This window comes from Thamnophis sirtalis, unplaced genomic scaffold (genome assembly GCF_051295495.1).
Source record: "Thamnophis sirtalis isolate CommonGarterSnake01/CBP01778 unplaced genomic scaffold, rThaSir2_p1.2 scaffold_10, whole genome shotgun sequence".
Classification (NCBI taxonomy): domain Eukaryota; kingdom Metazoa; phylum Chordata; class Lepidosauria; order Squamata; family Natricidae; genus Thamnophis; species Thamnophis sirtalis.
The window spans coordinates 1547749-1569318 of NW_028261390.1; the positions used below are offsets into that span (position 1 = coordinate 1547749).

At 47.1% G+C, this 21570-nt stretch overlaps 2 protein-coding genes across 2 annotated transcripts in view; both read left to right on the forward strand.

Annotated features, from left to right (window-relative positions):
- LOC148043715 (macrophage mannose receptor 1-like) overlaps positions 1 to 21570 on the forward strand; it is a 187615-nt gene that overhangs the window by 40380 nt on the left and 125665 nt on the right. The window lies entirely within an intron of this gene.
- Positions 435 to 21570, forward strand: part of LOC148043717 (C-type lectin domain family 4 member D-like) — a 29214-nt gene continuing 8078 nt past the window's right edge. Inside the window, exons 1-4 of the mRNA XM_087723907.1 lie at positions 435 to 905; positions 3111 to 3209; positions 8591 to 8680; positions 11168 to 11319. Coding sequence (XP_087580033.1) covers positions 893 to 905; positions 3111 to 3209; positions 8591 to 8680; positions 11168 to 11319 — 354 coding nt within the window. The 5' untranslated portion in view covers positions 435 to 892. The remainder of the gene's footprint in view (positions 906 to 3110; positions 3210 to 8590; positions 8681 to 11167; positions 11320 to 21570) is intronic.

Consider the following 21570-nt stretch of genomic DNA (forward strand, 5'->3'; position numbering starts at 1 on the left):
TTTACCTGAAGCGCACGGCTCCCTTTAGGCGTTCAGAAGCCCTCTTCGTGTCATATCAACCTTCCACCAGAGGCGCTAAGGTTTCCCCAGCCACCATTAGCAGGTGGATCAGGGCGGCCATTTCACAGGCCTACGAGGCACGGGGAATTCAGGTTCCAGAGGGCATCACAGCGCACTCCACCAGATGTGCAGCCACCTCAGCAGCCTGGGCCACCCAGGCTCCCATAGAGGAGATCTACCGGGCTGCTGCCTGGGCGTCTCCTTCACCATTCATTAGACACTACGGCTAGATGCCTCCACCTCTGCGGAGGCAGCCTTCAGTAGGAGGGTTCTGCAGGGAGTCCTAGACTCTCGAGGGGCTCAGGCCCAATGATCCCTCCCTAGGACATCTAGCTTTGGTATGTCCCAGCTGTTACTCCTCCTACACCTCACTCTGGAAACTGGCAGTTAGTCTTACCTGAACTGTATGTTTCAGAGAAGGTGTGAGAGGAGTCACTTTCCCCCCTTGTTTAGGGCGCCTGCGCCAGGGGCCTGAGCTAGCTATTCAGGGTCAATAGGAAGGATATGTGCTTGCGCTGTTCTGTTGTTCTTTCCTTCCAGGGCTCTGCTATGATTATTGGTTAATCTGGGGAGAGCAAGAGGAGGATCAGAGGCGTGACTTCAAAAGATTATCCTCAGACTCCAGGGCAAAAGGGCTTGGTTAATACCCAGCTGTTACTCCTCCCACACCTTCTCTGAAACATACAGTTCAGGTAAGACCAACTGCCATTTCCTGTGTTTGTTTTCCCCAAAACCAGGTACTAAAACCCGGATAATAAAATTCCTCATAGGACACAACTGCGCCACAATATGTCTTATACTTCTCTTCTTCCTTATTGTCTTCACTGTGTGGATGGTCATTCTGAGTAAGTTTCTAATTATATTCAGTGGGTTCTACAAAGGGTCCTTTTCGGAACAAAAACATGCAGAGTTGGCAATTTAGAAAGAATGGCTGCGGTGTCTTTATGGCACGTAGCTACTTGTGCCTTACGTGCAACGTAAAATACCAGCAATGAAAAATCTCAGCCGAAATCGGTGCCAGTGATGTTCCCACCATCTCTCTGGAATTCCCCAGGAAGATGTAGCACAGGTACCTCTGTCCCCGCTTTCATCACATGAGCGCTAGATCCGGCAAGGGCAAAAGCAGGCAGGCTGGCACTTGCCGGGTCCGTTCATGGTTGTCAGCCACTTCTCATGCACCAAAGGGTTGGGCTCTGAGCCCATTTCCCCATTCAAGTGGAAGAAATTGGCACAAGAATGACTATTGCTTTGAGCTGCCGGTGGAAGCATGGCGATCGAAGCAGATCTACATAGCAAGCAGAAACGATGATGACGGCAAAGACCGAAGAACCGGTGAGTAGAGTAGGAGAGGATGGGCGATTACCCTTATGGAGGGAGAAGCATTCTTACCAAGTCCTCCAAGAACTGATTCAAAATATTAGATGACACATCAGTCATTCAGGAGCTGGAAACATGTACCCCATGATTCATTATTTCCTGGGTGCAAATGGAAATAGATGGAAACTAACCAAGGAGAGAGGAAACTTAGAACCAAAGAGAAATTTCCTGACAGGCTTGGCATTTTAATTTTAATTAAAAATGTAATTAATTAATTTAATTAATCATTTTTAATGTCGATGGCCTCTTTGAAAGAGGGCTCAAAGGTAATGTCACAGCAAGGCAAGGGTTAAAAAGAGGGGTCAAAGAGGCCGTCTATGTTAAAACTGAACAGCCCTCACTCAACAGAGGGATACAACACCACCCATCTCCAGTTTACAACAGAGTCCTTTCAGCAGTTCCAAGGAGGTTCCATAGCCATTTGACTATTCTGGTGATCCTTAGGGCTCAGGTAAACCTCCAAGGGGCCTCAGTGACTCTCAGAGCAAACAGCCAGATGAGTCCAGGGCCTTCCATTTGCCACTATTCAGTGAGAACTGAAGAAGCTTTCTGGATGAGAAGTAAAACATCTTCAAGGAGAAACAAAAGTCCAGTTACCTCTCGAAAAAGCATCTTTGGGACAACAATGTTGACTATACCAGTGTTTTTCAACCACTGTGCCGCGGCACACTAGTGTGCCGTGACATAATGTAAGGTGTGCCGTGGGAAAAACACTTTATATATAGTCAATATAGGCGCAGAGTTAAATTTTTTTAACATTTTCTAATGGTGGTGTGCCTCGTGATTTTTTTCATGAAAAAAGTGTGCCTTTGCACAAAAAAGGTTGAAAAACACTGGACTATACATTGAAAAAAACCCCAATGCAACTGTTGGAAGAAATGTCCATCTGGGTTCGGTTCCAAGTGGGGAGAAAGACACTGGAAAAATGGAGGCTGCCTGGAAGGATGGTTTAATGGTGGACAGGACCTCATGGGTTTGAAGTCCTGCATAGCTGACCACTCACTAGAGAGTGAGTGTTATTTATACCCTCTCTTGGGCTTTGTCCTTGAGCTTCCTGTTCCTGTGGCAAGGGCATGTATCCTATTGGTTGTAGGCTCCCATGTGGAGTCATGTTTGTCTGAATGGAGCTTGGCTGAACCTTGCTGGGTGATGTAATGAAGGGGCTTGGTTGTGCTATGTGGTAAACTAGATAATCCTATTATGTCCTGGAGGGATGTGTCTTAATCTCATCACCCTGGAGCTGAGTTCTTTTATCTTGTAGAGGCTGGCCCAGTCTTAATGTGCACTGCAGCGGGCGGGCAGTGAGCCTGTCTTTAAAAACCTGTTTCTCCTTTTCTCATCCAGGCAAATATAATATTCTGCCTTTTTAATATTTCTTAAAATATTTCATTCTTCTAAGAGAGGTGGGTGCTAATTTTCTTCACAACAGTGGTTTTAACAACAACAGGGTTCAGCATTAAAAAATGTTCACCCACAACTATCATTCTCAGGGTAACCGGAAGGAGGTTGAAGAACCAGAAGGAATGTATTTGTTCCCAGTTCAAGGACGCCCAAATGAACCACTCAAACCCATAGATTACAATTTAAGATGAACTGATATTTATCTTGGGTGTGCATGTGTCACAGTATTATCTCACAGCTAAAGTCCCTGTGTTGATCAACTTCTCTTTCAGTGTTGCAAATAAAGGAGAAATATGAGCCTATTCGTAAGGCAATAAACAACATTAGGAAGTTCATGATTTCATTCAATCCTGACTTTAGCGTACTTCAAGGTAAGTAATGCTACAGTCTAAATGTACACGAGGCCACCTTGCATCTTTCTCTTTCCTTCCTTCCTTCCTTCCTTCCTTCCTTCCTTCCTTCCTTCCTTCCTTCCTTCCTTTCTTCCTCCCCTTTATTCATAAACATTTTGGATACACTGTATTGTCAGGGCATATCATTTACAAAAAAGCAGAGAGAAAAGAAAAATATTCACACATATACTAATAATGATAATAATAGTGTAACAGAATAATTTTAACTAGATTTCTCTTTCTATTGCCTTATTTGTAATTCTGTCAATTATATTAGTGTATTTGTAATTGTAAATGAGGAGGGATGGGGTTGGATGGGGAGCAATGGGTTAAACCCTGGCAAGACAGAGTGGCTCTGAATTTGGGGTTCGTTGGCCCAGGGAGAATTGCCACCTTGGTCTTGGATGAGGTGGCACTGCCCAAAACAGACCCTGTGCACAATCTGGGGTTCTACTGGACTCACAACTCCTGCTTGAAGAGCAGGTGACGGTCGCAGTCAGGAGGGCCTTCACGAAACTATGAGTTGTGCACTAGTTACGCCCTTTCCTGAACCAGCAACCCCTACTCACAGTCACCCGCGCCTTAGTCACTATTGCAAGACGCTGTACCTTGAAGAGCATCCGGAAGCTCCAGTGGGTGCAAACTGCAGCGGCCCACACGGTTTTGTGCAGACCCCAGTGTGCACAAGTATCACCTCTCCTGTGGGAGCCACATTGGTTGCCGGTTTGTTTCCAGGTGCAATTCAAGGTGCTGGTTGTCACCTTTAAAGCCCTTCGTGGCTTGGGACCAGGTTATCTGAGGGACTGTCTCTTGCCGGTCACATCTACCTGACCCATCAGAGCGCGAAGGCGGGGAATGTTGCGGGCCCCATCCCAGAGGGTGATACACCTGGTGGGACCCAGAAGAAGGGCCTTCTATGTGGTGGCTCCCTCTCTCTGGGACTTCATTCCCCAGGGATAAGAACGGCCCCCACTCTAACACTCCTCCGGAAGGCGCTGAAGACCTGGTTCTGCCAGTGGGCCTGGGGAACTCAGAGCGGGATGGACCCATTAAATGGCTCGTGTGATCGGCTGTCGTTGGGGCAGAAGGCGGGAGGTGGAGGGTGATTTTATTACATTAATTTATTTGATTTTTTTATTAGTTTTACTGTTTTAGATGTGGGTTTTTTATATTCTGTAGGCTGCCTTGAGTTGCCAGGGGCAAATAGACAGCAATATACATTTAATGATAAAAAATAAATAAATAAACCATGTTTATATTTAATTCATGCATAGCAATAATCTTTTGTCATCTAATTTCTACCTCTTATCTCTAATCCCTCGTAAACTCTATTCCAGTAATATTCTGTGCCTTCTTTGTCCTTTATTTTTCACGTCAAACTGTCTATTTCTTCACAGTCTAATATTTTCTGAATTACATCCTCATCTAATGGTGTGTTCTTTTTTCCCCAATATTGGGCAAATATAATCCTTGCTGATGTCGATAAATGCAGAACTAAGTATAGAGTCCCTTTATCGTAGCCTTCTGGCATTATACCCAATATTTCCAGTTTCAGATCTATGGGTTGCGTGGTCATCTTTTCCAACCAAATATGGATTTTGGTCCAATATTTTCTTGCTTTCATACAAGTCCACCACAGATGATAATAAGTACCTGGAGAGTCTGATTACACTCCCAACATTTGGAGGACATATTGCAGGGGTGAAATTCGACCTGTTCGGACCGGTTCAGGCGAATTGGTAGGGACACTTTGAAATGGTTTGCTGAACTGGTAAAAACCACCCCTGGTTGGCCCTGCCCATGGCTGTCTGGTCCACCAGTTGCCCACTCGCCCCTTCCGGCCACTCGACATTCATCCTCTGTGTTATTCTACTGGGAAGCCACAGAAGAAAAAGTCCAGGTCTGGGCACACAGCCCTTCGTGATAGAGTCTTCCTGGGGAGCAAAGCAAGAACTTACTGGTCCATCCTGAGGGTGGTGGCAGGTGGGGGTGGTGGTGGAAAGTGAGCTCCAGGGTGGTAGCAGGAGGTCAGTCTGTGTTGAGCTTCAGGAATGGATGATGTAGCACAACCCAGGGGTGCAATTCGACTGGTTGAGAGCGGTTCGCGGGTACCGGTAGCAGCAATTTTAAATGGTTCGCTGAACTGGTAAAAACCACCCCTGGTTGGCCCCGGTCCCATCCGCCCTCTCGCCCACCTGCTCATCCATTCCTGAAGCTCAGCACAGACTGTGGAACGAATGGTAGGCAGGAAAATCCCCTTCCCCATTTTCCTGTCTTTCATGAAAATGGCTCCATTCCGAGCCTTCAGCGTTGCAATCCTGGATTACGCTGAAGGTTGGATTGGCAGGAAAATGAGGATGCAGAGTGTAGCAGTGTGGGCAGTTCTTTGGGCCCCTGGAGCGGTCCATGTTACCCCACTGCTTTGTGGGCTTCACTGGCTGCCACTTGTTTCCTGGTGCAATTCAAGATGCTAGTTATTACCTCTAAAGGCCTGCATGGCCTGGGTCTGGGTCTGGGTCTAGGGCTACTTGAGGCCCCATTTCACTCTTGTGAGACTGGCCCGGCCCACTCGTGCCGGCAGAGAGGGGGCATGTTGCAGATTCTGTCAGCCAAAATGGGCTTCAGAAGAGTAGCCTTCTCTGCCACGGCTCCTGTCCTCTGAAACATCCCACTACCTGAGGTGAGATCGGCTCCCACCCTCCTGTCTTTTCATTAGAGCCTTAAGTCCGGGCTCTGCCAGAGGGGTTGGGGACCCACTAGGGAAGCTTCATATTAGATGTGGTTGGCTAATTAAAACCCAATCCCACCTCCCCCTCTCGTGTGTCCAGGTCCTTCCTTTGCCATCTTATGATAAGGATTGAATCAAGCTGCCCAGAGACATTGGACAAATGTGTTTGCTACAGAAATAGACAGTGATGTGCGGTGAGGTTTATGGCTGGTGAGGCAAAAAGAAAGAAAGCGGCTTTTGGTCGCTGTCAAGAAAGAGGCTTTTGGCCTCTTTTACTTACAATTACTTACAAATTACAATAATTTTGAATTCCTCCCCCCTCCCTCCGACCCACATACCTTTTCCAGCTGTTTCACAGAGGATTTCAACTCTCCTCTTGTCTGCCATGATGAAAATGTAAAAAAATGTAAAAGGAAAAAGGCAAGAGTTGCTGAAGTAAGGCTGGATTAGCTGCTGCCAGAGTCTCCAATGGATGACTCTGCTTAATTGTTTAAAAAAAGCGCCCTCTGCAGGAGGAGGCAAGAGAACCATGTGCCTCCTCTACATAATTTTTCGCCTTTTAACCCTTGCTTAACTCTGCTCAAGTGATCTCTCGTGGTTCTCTCGCCTCCTCCTGCAGTTAAGCACCAAGCAGAGTCATTCACTGTGACTCTGGCAGCAACTACCTCAGCCTTTTTCCTTTTAATTCTTTTTCTTTTCATGATGACAGTGGTGAGGCCTTGCCTCCCCTGCCTCCCCTGACTGCACGTCACTGGAAATAGATAAACTTGTAAAATATATTAGCCATTCATCTTACCATGTGATAACTCTGAGTAGCTCACAATACTAAAATAGTGAACTATTCAGTAGCCTTTATTTCCATCCCGGTAGCTCGATTAGCAGCAGAATGGAAGCAGAATGGAAGGATTAAATATTCAGCTGCTGCTGCTGCAGATATTCTTCATCTACTCCTTCGGTTTCAGAAAACTAGCCACATGTATTCCCTAGAGTCAGGAAGATGCCCCACTGAAGATCCAGAGAACCACCAACCAACATCTTAACAGGGACCTTGTCCAGTCTCTTCTTAAAAACCTCAAAGGAAGAAGCTTCACAAGGGAAGAAGAAAACGACAACACCCTTCCTGGATATCCTTATCGGCAGAGACTCTGGTGCCACACTAGAAACACAAGGCCATCGAAAAACCACCCCCACCAACCAAAAGCGCCACTGCCAAAGTATCCAAACCCCCCCCCCCTACACAAGGGAAGCTGTGGAAGAACACTGCTTAGATGAGCACAAACTCACTGCAGCATCCCTGAACATCTGGAAAAGGAAACAGATCTTCCATGCAACATTTCCCAACAATATGGATATCCACGCAACTTGACCCAAAGCACCTGACCACTCAGCCCACTACCACACAACCAAGTACAGCACTGCTGTAGGATACACTTGCTACAGTTCTAGTGGTTTCCACCAAGGTCCTCTGTTCTGGCGGGAAGAGAGGTTTAATCTCATTGGTCGAAGGGTCTGACAGCTCCCTATAGAAGGGCTGCTGTCAGGCTCAACCTTCGCTGGAGCTGTTGTTACCGTTAGCCTGTGTGTGCCTGTCCCTTACCGATCTAACAACTGCCATAGATCAAACACATCTCTGAAACTACCAAGCGGCTACAACAACCAGATGACACCACCCTAGCACACAACCCAACTGAAGCCCTCCAGAACCTCCCAAGAAAGCCAAAGACCCAGCAGCCCCGTCAGAAAAAACAGGAGTCATTGACAACATACAGTGTGTAAAGACTGCAACAGCCGCTTCATAGGACAGCCAGGCAGAAGGCTAGCAGAACGCATCCATTCAACACCAACCAGCAGTCATAAGACATGATGTAAACATCCACCACACATGGACAGTCTTTACTCTGGTTTCCACTTGGATTCCTTCTTCCTATCAGCCCTCAGTCAGCCAGATTGCTTTACCATTGCCCTCTTCCCAGGGCTGAGAGTGAGGGGCTGGCCCAGGCTCTGTGCCTAAGGCAGGATGGGAATCCACGGTCTCCTCAGCCCTTAATCCCAAACTGGCTCTCTTGCCTTGCTGTGATAGTATTGACTCCTGCAGATGTTGACATTCTCACAGTGCAAACAGGAAGTTGACTCACTGCTTTCCCGAGTGAGCTTCACAAAGACACCTACCTACGTCTCTCTTGGCCAGCAAGAAACTGCACAGCATTGGGGGCAAAGGCTGGGCTTTCGCTTCGTCAGAGAACGTGATCTCTTTTGCCTCGGGATCTCTTTGGGAACAGGGGAAAGGAGCTGCCGAGGGGTCCTTGGTGCTCTCTGAGCTTGGTGGTTTCCTTGCAGATGTTTCATGACCCAGACTAAGTGATATCATCAGTGCCACCACATGCATGCTGCTGCGGTGACCAGGTTTGGATAAGGAAACGTCTGCAAGAAAACCACCAAGCTCAGAGAGTACCAAGGACCGCTCCTTTCGACCCTGAGCTACAAAATGTCTCCTTTAACTGAAGGCCTTTTCCCAGCTTTGTAATCCTACACATGTCTTCAGATGCTTGGTTTGTGTTGCTGTGGTGCTGGAAGATGGATTCTTGCAATAGAGGCAGAAAGCTGTTCATATCTAAGTATGTTTTTGTTTCAGATACTGAAATAATCCTGGAAGCCGAAAAGATTGCAGCAGCACAACTGCTGCCCTGGGCTGGAAAGATCAATGAAATTGAAGCTGAGAATCGTATGTTTCTCACAGGTTTTGACAGATAAGTATAGTATGTGAAGGGAAGGAGAGCCCACCCTGAAACTGGGGTGTTGGGGTTAGGGAGTGTTCTGACCTAGGCTTCCTTAGAAAGCAAGAAGCAAATTCTTGGTCCTGACAAAACCTCTTTTATTTACACAACTGTGAATTCCTTTCATTCACAGTCGGCAAGGCTTTAGCAAACAGTCTTTCAGAGGAATGTTTATCCACACGCACCTTATCTCGTTTAGAGAGCTGTCAGATAACTAGTTTTCAAACACAGGGCAAAGCCAAACTTGACTCAGAGTCTCTTTCCGGACCGAATGAACAAATTGTTTCCTGCAAAAGCCCACTCCCTGTTCGTTCCCCTTTTGTTTCCTATGGGAGGGGCCAATCACCTTCAAGGTGTGGCTTTACTCTTAAGTCAACCCTGCTTTCTTAGTTGTTCTTGTCTTCTGGCAGCTCTGTGCAAGTGTGCACTGGGAACAGGCTCCAGCTGTTCTTCTGCCTCGCTGCTGTCTAGCTCCCTCTCTGCCTCTGACGCAGAGCCCTCATCTGAGCTTTCCTCAGCCCCCCAGGACTGGCCCCTGTTCCTCCCTAACCTCCTCACTGTCTGACTCTGCTGCCAGCTCTGCTGGCGACCAATGGGCCACAACAGGGTAGGTTTTTTTTGGGGGGGGGGGTTGAAATCCTATTCGCAGCATCCACCAAGCTTGTGGCAGTGGTGTCTATGAGAGGGTTTCCCGCTTGAGCCGGGGGTTGGACTACAAGACCTCCAAGGTCCCTTCCAACTGTATATATATATAAGGTGGGGATGGTTCCAGTTGTGACAGTGTGATCAAAATCTTGCCCTTTTGTGGAGACTTCAACACCACCTGCACGTGTAAAGGGGGAGGGGCTTTGGGCAGACAAAATCTGCAAGTAGTCCTCACTTAGCAACCCCAATTGGGATTGTCAAGCACAGCAGTTGCTCAGCAGAAAAATCAAATCATCAGGATGGACTTACCACCTCCCTTCCCCTGAGATTGTGAGATTGATAAAGTGAAGCTCTGTGGTCATCAGGAAACATCTACTGACCATGACCTGGGGCTTTACTTCTGCCTTTTCTGTTCATCCTATTTGTGGCAAGCCCATTGCATTTCATGGGACGGAGGGATGCCAAGATGATTGTAAGGACAAGGATTGGTTACAAAGCCTGGTTTTATGCTGTTGTGGCTTTAAAAGAGGCCAAAATGAAGCTGTCAGTAAGCAAGGACCGTGACCTGACAAATGCACGCACGACAAAAGTGCTCCTACGAGACCGCGGTGAGAAAACCGCGACGTCATAAACGCGCCCACAACAATGTGCCGACAAAACCGCGCCCACAAAAGCGCGATTTAAGTTAAGGTAAGGGTTAGGTTTAGGGTTGGGTTCAGGGTTAGGTTTAGGTTTAGGGTTAGGGTTAGAGTTATTAGGTTGTTATTACTTGTTTGTTGAAGGCGCGCTTTTGTCGGTGCACTGTTGTCGGCGCGCTTCTGCGCTCATTCGTCGGCGCAATTTCAACCTCATGGTTTTCACACCACGGTTTCGTCGAGCAAGCATTTGTCGGTGAACCAGCAAGGACTACTTACACATTTACCAGCTCAAAGAAGGCTCATATGTGGCTCATCTCTCTGGGATATTCATAGGTTTATTCCAAACCACCTCCTCCATTTTCCATGATGGAAAACTCCCCAAAATTCATTCTTTAGAGCAGGGATGTCAAACTCAAAGCACACTGGCCCATGGAGCTGTCCTGGTCTACCCAATGTGAAGAGGAAACATGCCAACAGTTTGGGGAGTGACATCAACCTGATCACGCCCACCAAGTTGGCCACACCCACCCAGTCAGCCACATCCACCCAGTCGGCCATGCCCAGTCACCCCCCCTCCCCCGATCATCCACAGCCCTGATGTGACCCTCAATGAAATTGATTTTGACACCCCTGGTTTAGAGGATGTGACCTTGATCTTATCTGTCTAACTTTAATGGTCAAACAAACTTCTTTTTTGGGGAATGCACACTGTGAAATATATTTAAAAATAAGAAGTAAGGAAGAAAAATTTAGGATGCCTTGAACACATTCTCTATTAGATGTCTATTGATTGTTGAACAGGCACAGGAAGAAGGCAGCAGAATAACTTCTCCAACTGATGGGTAGATATCCTGGTAGATAGTGATTGCCTTTCTTTCTTTATTCTGAAATTTATTTGCTACCCATCTTGCATCCAAGAACTCTATATTGAGATTACCATAATACTCTCCCTGTTCAGATTAAGTAACAGTATGCAAAGCAGCAATAAAAATAAATAGATAAAGGAAATTAACTACATATTTTTTTAAATAAAAAAAATAAAACATATAGCTCAATCTAGAGTATATCCTGATTGTAACCACTGATTAATCTAATTGTGCTTCCCCCCCCCCCCTTTCTCTCTCCATGTCTTAATCCTCATTTGGCTCAAAGTTAATATTGAATACAAATTGACTCATGGCTGGGTGATATTTAACGAACACTTATATTCATTAAATGACGTGTTAAAGACCCATTTTGAATTCAGACAATATTGTGCAGATGAAAAAGCTGAATTTATTTCAGATCTAAGTCAGCGAGAAGAGGTAAGTAAAATATGGTTCCCAAGTTTGATAGTTGCTAAATGATAATTACACGATTGGAACTGTGCTTACAATCTTACTCCAGCTTTCCTTTGCTTTCCATGTCAAAAGGATACAGGTTACCAGATTTGAAATAATATTTCACTACTTGCTGTTTAATTTGCATGAAAGAATGGGTTTTGCTGAGAAATAGAAGATTATTGGAATTAAAAGGTCATGATCTGAGGTTTGGAAGGCATGGATACTTACTTATGGTACAATAAAGCTAAGCTGAATGGCAATTTTAAAAACCATTATGTTAAGCAAGATATTCTTTCCCCTTTAGAATACATTCAAATTTAGATTCCTCTGTCTTTATGGCTTTCAGCACAAAAAAGCATTTTATACACCAGAAAAGATAAATAACGTAAATGACTAGTATGTGATAAGTAAACATAAATCTAATGTGATGTACTAGAATTTTTGGCAGGAAAGTGTAAAAAAAATCTAGGGAAAATAGAATGATATGCATGTCATTGATTTTTTATGTACAATTTGTATTTATATTCAATAACTAAATTAGGTAAGGAATTTAAAACACAAATACATACATTAATTCAAAAGATTTATTTATTTATTTATTTAATTAACTTGTATGCCGCCCACTCTCAGAAGACTCAGGGCGGCTTACAAATAAAGGGGGGGGGGAAATATAAAAATAAAAAAGCAATAATTAAAAATACAACAACAGACATAATTTAGGATGGGGCTGGATAATTCAACAGCCCCAGGCCTGCCGGAACAGCCAGGTCTTGGTCGCTTTGCGGAAGGCCGGAAGGGTAGTAAGGGTCTGGATCTCAATGGGGAGATCGTTCCATAGGGCCAGAGCAGCAACAGAGAAGGCCCTCCCCCGGGGAGTCGCCAGCCAACATTGGCTGGCAGATGGAATCCGGAGGAGATTTTAAACATTAAATTGCAACTCGATCCAGAGATTTTTCTTTTGGGCAGACACCTAAAAATAGAACTCTATTTTTGTATATGACAAGTTCAGCTAGATTATTATATGCGTCAAAGTTGAAATGTTTGGTCATTCTCATAGTGAAGAATTAGTGAAGATGATGGAACTGGCAAAGATGGCTAAATTAACCCTTTGATCACAGAAAAAACAATACCTACATGCATGAATTTTTTTTTAAATGAGCATTTTTTTAAATATAGAGCAGGGGTCCTCAACCTTTTTAAACAGGGGCCCATTTAGATTGTTATCAAATGTTTATTCACTAACAATTAATTAACTATAATAACAATAAGGAATTGATAATTGATATAGCCTAATGATATATACATATAGGAAAATAATGGATATAAATTGCAAATTGTGATTTGGGAAAAAGACCTATAAAATTTTATTAACAAATTTTTATTTAGATATTGTTATAAAGGCGTAAGTTTTTTTGCTTTTTGCGTGGGGGTCTGAGAAGAGGAGATGGGACAAAAATAGTAAACGATTTTTAGCCAATTATAATAATAACAAGGAAATATTAATGACCATTGTTTAACAATATATATATACATGCTAATGGTATTGGCAAAAGTAACTTGGATATAGATTTTAATCAGTGAGTTGGAAAGAAAAAGAGGGGGAAAGGCTTAGAAACTTTAGTAATTGACTTTTACTTAAAAGATGCTATAAAGATGTAATGTTATTGAAGGATTTTTTGAAAAACTAATGAATGCCATTATGTGGTTGTGTCTTTAAGTATGAATGATTTGAGGTAAAAGCACGCTCAAATAATTGTAGTCAAATGACAATTGTGGTACATTGATATAAGATATACAAAGATTTTTGACTTAAAGTGTATAATCTAATATGAACTATAAGTAATGACTGTGGAAGAAAGGCACGAAAGTTATCTGTAACCAATCGACACGCTTTCTACAAGATGTAATGAAGAATGATTCTTTTTTTGTGTTTTTGTTTAATTAAAATAAAATAAAAATCCAAAAAAAACCCTTTTTAAACAGGGGCCCAAGTCACGGCCCCTCAGACAGTTGGGGGCCCTGGCTGGGTGAGTATGGTTAGGTGGGCATGTGACTAGGTGGGCACGGCCAATTTAATAGTCCATTAAACAATACACAGAAATTAGATTTTAATTTGTTTTGCCTCTGGGGGTGTTTAATTTGCTTTTGTTTGCATGTTGTTCTTTTGGTTGACTGTTCTTACTAAATCGTTTGTTAAGTTGTTTAGGAGTCTAATGGTCTGCTTCAGGAAACTCAGTTTTCAAGCAATTCTTCTCAGCCCCAAGGAGCTTACAATCAACAACTCTCTCTCCCCCCCTCTCTCTCCCTCTGTCCCTTTCTCTCTGTCTATCTGTCTGTCTATTTCTCTCTTTCTCTCCCCCTGTCTGTCTGTCTGTCTTTCTGTCTGTCTGTCTCTCTCTCTCTCTCCCTCCCTCCCTATCTTCTGAAGGTGGGAGAGGTGAAAAATGGGGCACACAGATGCTCCGGGAGGCCTCCGCATGTTAGATCGGCGCGAATGCAGCAGGCGAGAGTTCCTAGTGATTTCAGCACTTTTTATTTCCAGAAAAATGTGACTGCGCTCTGCCGGCTGGGCTGCCGGAGCTTGCCCTTTAAGGAGCTCCAGGCAGATCAGCCAGCCAATGACAGCAGTTTAAATTCTCTGTGGTTGGGACAGCCAATTCACAGCAAGCATGATAACTTATGTAGATTCTACCCAATCCGTGACGAGCATGAAAATTTATGTAGATTCTAGCCAATCTGCGACGAGCATGAAAACTGATGTAATTCCTGATGTACATCTGTACGTAACACCCCTCCCCTCCTAGAATGAACAGTGTCCAAACCCCTGCCTATGTATGTGACGTAGTCCTCCAGGTAGGTGGGGCGCCAGCTTTCTACTGGACCTGCACAGTTCACTTGTCTCCGGGATCTTGGCTGCAGCAGTCGAGTCTGCTGTTCCTCTGACTGCCTGGGACGGAAGCTTCTGGAGCTCCTTGGCCCGCAAGTCAAGTTCCGGCCTGGTTCCTTCAGCTTCGGAGACTGTCACTTCCCGCTGGACACCCTCAATCCCAGATAAGTGGTCGCGGCTTGGGTTGGTGTGTAGTTCCCCTTTTGGGCCACTGGGTTAGGCATGGTTTCCGCTTGTCTGCTTCCCAGCTGGTGGTTGACCGTGCTCCTTGGGGCAGAGACCTCAGGTTCTGTGAGGGTTGCTCTGGCCCTCCGGTTACGGTCCAGTCACCCTGCTTCCTCAGCTTGGTTTGCTTGCTGTGGTAACTCTGGAACTCCTCCCCCAGTCTTTCCTGTGGCCACTCCCTCAACACCCAATTCAGAACTTTCTATAATATTTTGTCCTTTTGGGTGTGTTCGGCGATGTCTCTGGTGGTTACTGGATTGGATTGGATTTATTCGATTTGTATGGTGCCCTATTCCCCAAAGGGACTCAGGGCGGCTGAACAAAAACCAAGGGAAGGGGAACAAATACAGAAAAGTAAGACAAAAACAGGACAACAATACAAATAATTTAAAAAACACAGCAAGCACAGCAAATTCGAGTAGGGGGGGAACACAACCCCAGGCTTGCTGGGACAGCCAGGTCTTAACGGCTGTCCGGAAGGCCTGAAGGGTGGCGAGAGTCTGAATCTCCACGGGGAGCTCGTTCCAAAGGGCCAGAGCAGCCACAGAGAAGGCCCTCCTCCGGGTGGTGACAGCCGGCATTGGCTGGCAGATGGAATTCGGAGGAGGCCTAATCTGTGGGATCTAATGGGTCTATGGGAGGTAATTGGCAGGAGGCGGTCTCTCAAGTACCCAGGTCCAATACCATGTAGGGCTTTATAAGTGACGACTAGCACCTTGAAGCATATCCGGAGACCAATAGGTAGCCAGTGCAGCTCGCGGAGGATAGGTGTAACGTGGGTGTACCGAGGCGCACCCACAATCGCTCGCGCGGCTGCATTCTGGACCAGCTGAAGTCTCCGAACACTCTTCAAGGGCTGCTCCATGTAGAGCACATTGCAGTAGTAGTAGGTCTTGAGGTCACAAGGGCATGAGTGACTGTTGTAAGATCCTCCCGGTTTAGGTAGGGACGCAATTGGTGCACCAGGCGAACCTGGGCAAATGCCCCCCTGGTCACAGCCGACAAATGGTGATCTAAGGTCAGCTGTGGGTCCAGGAGGATCCCCAAATTGCGAACCCTGTCTGAGGGGCGTATAATTTCACACATCCCCAGCCTGAGAGATGGAATACCTAGCCAATTTGTGGGAGGAAAAAACACAAGCCACTCGGTCTTGTCAGGATTGAGAGCCAGCTTGTTCACCCCCATCCAGACTCTAACATCCTCCAGGCACTGACACATCACGTCAACCGCTTCACTGAGCTGGCACGGGGCGGACAGATACAATTGAGTATCGTCCGCATACTGGTGTTATTTTATCCCATGCCATCGGATGATCTCTCCCAGCGGCTTCATGTAAATGTTAAACAGGAGGGGGGACAGGACCGACTCCTGTGGCACCCCATAATTAAGGGGCCTAGGGGTCAATCTCTGTCCTCCAATCAACACCGACTGCGACCTGTCCGAGAGGTAGGAGGAGAACCACCGAAAAACAGTGCCTCCCACCCCCACCTCTCGCAACCGCCGCAGCAGGATACCATGGTCGATGGTATCGAAGGCCGCTGAGTGGTCAAGGAACACCAAAATGGAGGCCCGAGCCCCATCTCTGGCTCTCCAGAGATCATCGGCCATTGCGACCAAAGCAGTTTCCATGCTGTAGCCAGGCCTGAAACCAGATTGGAAGGTGTCTAGATAATCGGTTTCTTCCAAGGACCGCCGGAGTTGAGAGGCCACCACTTTCTCAACAACCTTCCCAACAAAGGGGAGGTTGGAGACTGGACGGTAGTTATTTAAAACGGCTGGATCCAAGGACGGTCTCTTCAATAGGGGTCTCACCACCGCCTCCTTTAAAGGGGGGGAAATGACCCTTCCCGGAGAGATGCGGTCACTATCGCCTGGATCCAGCCCCGTGTCACCTCCCTGCTGTTCGCGACCAGCCAGGAGGGACATGGGTCCAGTACACATGTGGAGGCACTCACTGCTCCGATGGCCTTGTCCACTTTCTCAGGAATAACAGACTGGAAATCAATCCAAAGGTGTCGTTCAAGACACTCCCCCGGTACCTCGGCTGGTTCTGCGCAATTGGAGCCCAGGTTTGCCTGAAGCCGAGCCACTTTATCTGCGAGAAATTGGATGAACTTTTCAGCCTTACCCTGTAGGGGAGTGCCCTCCTTTAAGGGAGGGAGCCGGCTATCCTAAACAAGGCGGCTGGGCGTGACTCAGCGGAAGCAATCAGAGCAGCAATGTGAGTTCTTTTTGACATCCGAATTGCTCGGAGGTAGGCTCTGATGCAGGATTTTAACAGTGCTCGGTCTGACTCGGACTTACTGGATTTCCAGCAGCACTCTAGTGGTCTCTTTTGGTGCTTCATCTCCCGGAGTTCCTCAGTAAACCAAGGAGCCCTCCTGGATCCACTGCCTCGGATCGGACGTAAAGGCGCAATCCGGTTGAGGGCCCCTGCCGCCGCTGAGTTCCAAGCAGTGACCAGAGTCCCAACCGAATCACGGGTGAGAGTATCAGGTATAACACCAAGCGCTGTCTGAAAGCCCATAGGGTCCATAAGGTGCCTGGGGTGGAACCACCTAATCGGTTCCTCCTCCCTACAGTGGGGGATTGGCCGTCGAAAGTCAAGCCTCAGTAGGCAGTGGTCCGACCACGACAGGGGCAAGATCTCAATACCCCTCAGACCAAGATCACAACTCCACTGCTCCGAGAGAAATACGAGGTCAAGTGTGTGACCCGCCGAGTGGGTCGGATCCCAAATTACTTGAGTCAAGCCCATGGCTGTCATGGAAGCCATGAACTCCTGCGCCCCATCAGAGTGCTCGCCGAGTGAAGGCAAGTTGAAATCCCCCAGCACCATAAGCCTGGGCAACTCAACTGCCAGCTCGGCTACCGACTCGAGGAGCGAGGGGAGAGCTGCTGCGACGCTGTTGGGAGGCAGGTACGTTAGCAGCAAGCCCACTTGACCCCCAGGGTCCAACCTCATTAGCAAGGACTCACATCCGACAAGCTCCGGAGCAGGGATCCTACGAGGAGCTAAAGACTCTCGGATAACCATGGCCACTCCCCCACCCCTTCGCTGGGGTTGCGGCTGGTGAAGCACCTGAAAACCCTCTGGGCACATCTCGGTGAGGGGGACTCCTCCCTCCGGGCCCAGCCAGGTTTCAGTAATACATGCCAGGTCTGCCCCCTCATCTAAAATTAAGTCCCGGACAAGGGGAGCCTTGTGAACCACAGACCTGGCATTTAGCAACTGGGCTGGCTGGGTCAATGTCAATCAGCAGTACTTGGGCAGTTGGTGCGGGGTCTTCCACTAGTTCTGGCAGCGGGCAGCAGCTGAGAGCATCGGTGTGGCTGATGTCTTTGCCGGGTCGGTGGATCAGCTCGTAGTCATACGCAATGAGGAAAATGGCCCATCTGGCATTCTCAGGGACATGTATGATTCCTGCCACCACGGCCTCTTTATCAATTTGGCTCTGGTTGTGCTCAGCCGGTGACAGGGTCTTTCAATAATATGCTATCGGTACTTCTGTTCCGTCTGGTAGGCGGTGGCTGAGGACTGCCCCAACTCCGAAGGGGCAAGTGTCACAGGTGATCCGGACTGGCAATGTGTGATTGTATTGAATCAGCATGCTGTCGGACGAGAGGAAGTCTTTAACTGCGGTGAAAGCTTGGTATTCCCTCCGTTCCCAGGTCCACAGCGTCTTCTTCCCCAGGAGGTTGTGGAGTGGCTCAGCAATGATGGCCTTCTGTTGTAAAAAAAAATGCTGTAGAAATTTAACAGTCCCAAGAAGGCTTGCAGTTCTGCCTTATTCTTTGGGGTGGGGGCGTTATTAATGGCTTTCACCTTGCTGTCGGTCAGGTGGATGCCAAACCCATCTATTAGGTAGCCCAGGAACTCTACCTGCCTTAGGCTGATTTTGCATTTATTAGGATTTACTTTGAGTCCTTTTTCCTGGAACCTTTCCAAGGTCTCGTGCACTCGTTCCATCAACTGGCCTATTGACACTCCTGATATAAAAACATCATTGAAGTATGGCACCACCTCTGGGATTCCATGCAGTAGCCATTCCATTAGGCACTGGAAAAGTCCTGGGGCTACGCTGACCCCAAACTACAACCTGGTACATTTGAATGCCCCCCTGTGAGCCACTATGTTTTGTGCTTCAGCAGTGGCTTCATCTACCGGCAGCTGCTGATAGGCCTGGGCAAGGTCCAGCTTGGTGAATACCTTCCTGCTTCCTAGGGAATGCAACACTGGCACTGGATATGCACTCTGCTAGAAGGCCTTGTTCAGTGTACACTTGTAATCCGCGCAGAGGCAGATGGACACATTTGGCTTCACGGGGGTGACTATGGGGGTCTCCCACACTGCATGGTCGGTTGGCACGAGGATTCCCTGGGCAATGAGCTTGTCTAATTGTTCCTCGACCTCGGGCTGCAAAGCAAATGGTACTCTTTGGGGTTTGAGCCTGATGGGTGTTACATGGGGGTCTAGGTTAAATGAAATGGGTTTCCCTGTATATTTACTTAGGCCCCCATCGAATACGTCCACGAACTCTGCCAACAGCTGGTCCAGTTTGTGAGTGGTTACCCGGTGCAGTCTGGCGATGTCCAGGCCCAGGGGTTTAACCATTGTACTCCCAGCAGTGATGGCCAGTGGCTGCCAATGACTGTGAGCCGTAGCCGGCCCTGGAACTCATGGAACATTACTTTGACCTCCATTCTGTCTAGTACCTCTATCCGGTACCCTTGATAGTCATTCAGGCAGACATTTGGCGGCTTCAGGAACTTCCTGCTTGCGGCTGGGTTCAACTTCTTGATTGTTTGCCAGGATACTATTGTGAAATACAACCCTCTGTCCAGCTCCATTTTGCATGGTTCCCTTTCAATGGTCACGACTGCATGGTATTTCTCTTGCTCATATGCATCTGTGTGTCGCACGGTTGTGTGATGGATTTCTCTGGAGCTTGGTATTGTCCTCTCTTCATTTGCTCCATTGTTGGCCAGCTGTTGGGTTCCCTGGTCTTCCTGATGGGACTATAGGCTTTGGCTGAAAAGGAATGGGTTGGGGCGCTTTGCAGGCTTTGGCAATGTGGCCCTTTTTCTGGCATCGGCGGCATGTCATGTCCCGGAAACGCCAAGCCACCCTTGTGTGGAAGCCCATGCAGCCTGGGCAATGTGGCTGTCTGCTCTACACGTCCCTGGGGTTCTGCCATCTTTCTAGAGCATGCTGAGCAGACTGTTGGTGAGGTCAGAACCTTTGAGAAGCACTTTGTTCAGAGAGTGCCCTTGGAATTGCACGCTGGTATCGAAAACTGCTCGAATCTGGTCTGGCTCTTGTGGCTGGTACTTTCTAAAGGATGGCAGGTGCCAGCATTCCTCATCAATTTTCGGAGGTGGAGCAAGTTCTGCATGTCCATTCTGGATCATCTTGTCTGGGAACTCTACTAAATGAGCTTTCATTGCAGGCTTCTTAATCATGAGTCGTCTCAGACTGAAGAGACGAGAGAGAGCTTGCTCATGGTTGTTTGGAAGCTGTTGCCTTGGTATGCGAAAGGATAGTGGAGCCACCCAACTTGGTAGCGTCTTGTTGAAACTCCTTATCCATGAGCTTTAGGAATTCTCTGTCCTCTATTGACAAGGCCAAGTCATTGTCTTCTTTGCTGATCTGGAACGCTGTTGCTCCTAAACTGGCTTGATTGATGAGGTCATGAAATGTTCGTGGCACAGTTTCAAGTGGGAAGTTCTCCCATTACTGAGAGTGGAAGTTGTGAAGACATTCACCTGGGTTGAGATCTGCAGCCAATCGACACAAACCGTTCCTGCGATGACCCATCCGAGTTCTGTCTTGTGGGCAAGTGGGGAGCCTTTTGGGCTTCTGACCATCCCATGGCAAGCGAAAGCGTCAGGGGTGTCCATTCACAACAAGAACAGGATTTTAGCTTCAGGGTCTAGGGCAGGAAAGTGATTAGCCATGTGTCTCAGGTGAGGTATGTTGCTTGCTAACTCTGGTGTCCCAATCTGACTGCGATCATCTGGTAGACCATCCCATTCTAGTAATGACGGCAGTGGGAACTGTGCACTCCCATCTAATGCTTCTATGCAAAATCCATTGACTTCCCTTCCCACCATGTGCTGGGATCCAGTGCACCCTGAAATCGTAAATTCTGTCTTTTCACTTTGGACGTCAAAGAGATCGAAGAATGCTGACCTCGCTAACGATCTGGTGCTTTGCCCATCTACAATTACATACATCTTCACGACTTTATCTGGGTGAGTGGCAGGGTAGACTTTGGCTAGGCAAATTTTGTGGCACATGTGAGGTGTTGAAGAACCACTACATACTGAGGTGCATCTGACGCTTACCTCTGTGGTAGTTTCTGGATGCGCTTCGGGATCGTGTGGAGCCTTCTTGTGTGGAGGGGGGTGAGACATTAGGTGATGCGTTATCTCATAATTTGGATGTAGGGCGCTTGGGTGGTTGACACTGGGTGTCAAACACTTGGGTGGTTGAGGTAACATCGCACCTTGGCTGAGCATGTTTTGGCTATGTGGTCTGTAGAGTCACAACACTTATAGCAGATTCTGTACTCCTTAATTAGAGCTTTCCTTTCCTCTAGGGACTTCTTTCCAAACTTCCTACACCTGTTCAAAAGGTGGGAAGACTCGTGGAATGGACAGAATGGGTCCTTGTTTGTGGTTCGTGGTTGCACATTTGAATTGTTCCTGGCGGAGATGGAGATTTGTGTCTTGTGTACAGACACAAAGGTTTTCTCCCTTGTGTCTCGTATGGGACTGTTAATTGGTCTGTGGTTCGGAACACGTTTTTTGCTCTCTGGGGACACTGGCCTTCTAAAGGCTTGAGCCTGGGAATCGGTATACGTAATTGTTTGCTGGTGGACAAAATCTGCAAGGACAGCAAAGAGGGGATCTTGTCTTTGATTGTTTGCCTTGTAACGCAAATAAACTTTGATCCATTCTTCAATTAACGGTTCTGGTAACTTTCGAATGATATGTAGCTGTGTCGCGTATTGGTCGAGCCGTAACATACCATTTAGTTTGGGTTCCTGTTGAGCTACCCATAGTTGCTTAATGAGTATGGAGAATGACCACAAGTGATCATGGTCATGCCGACCGAT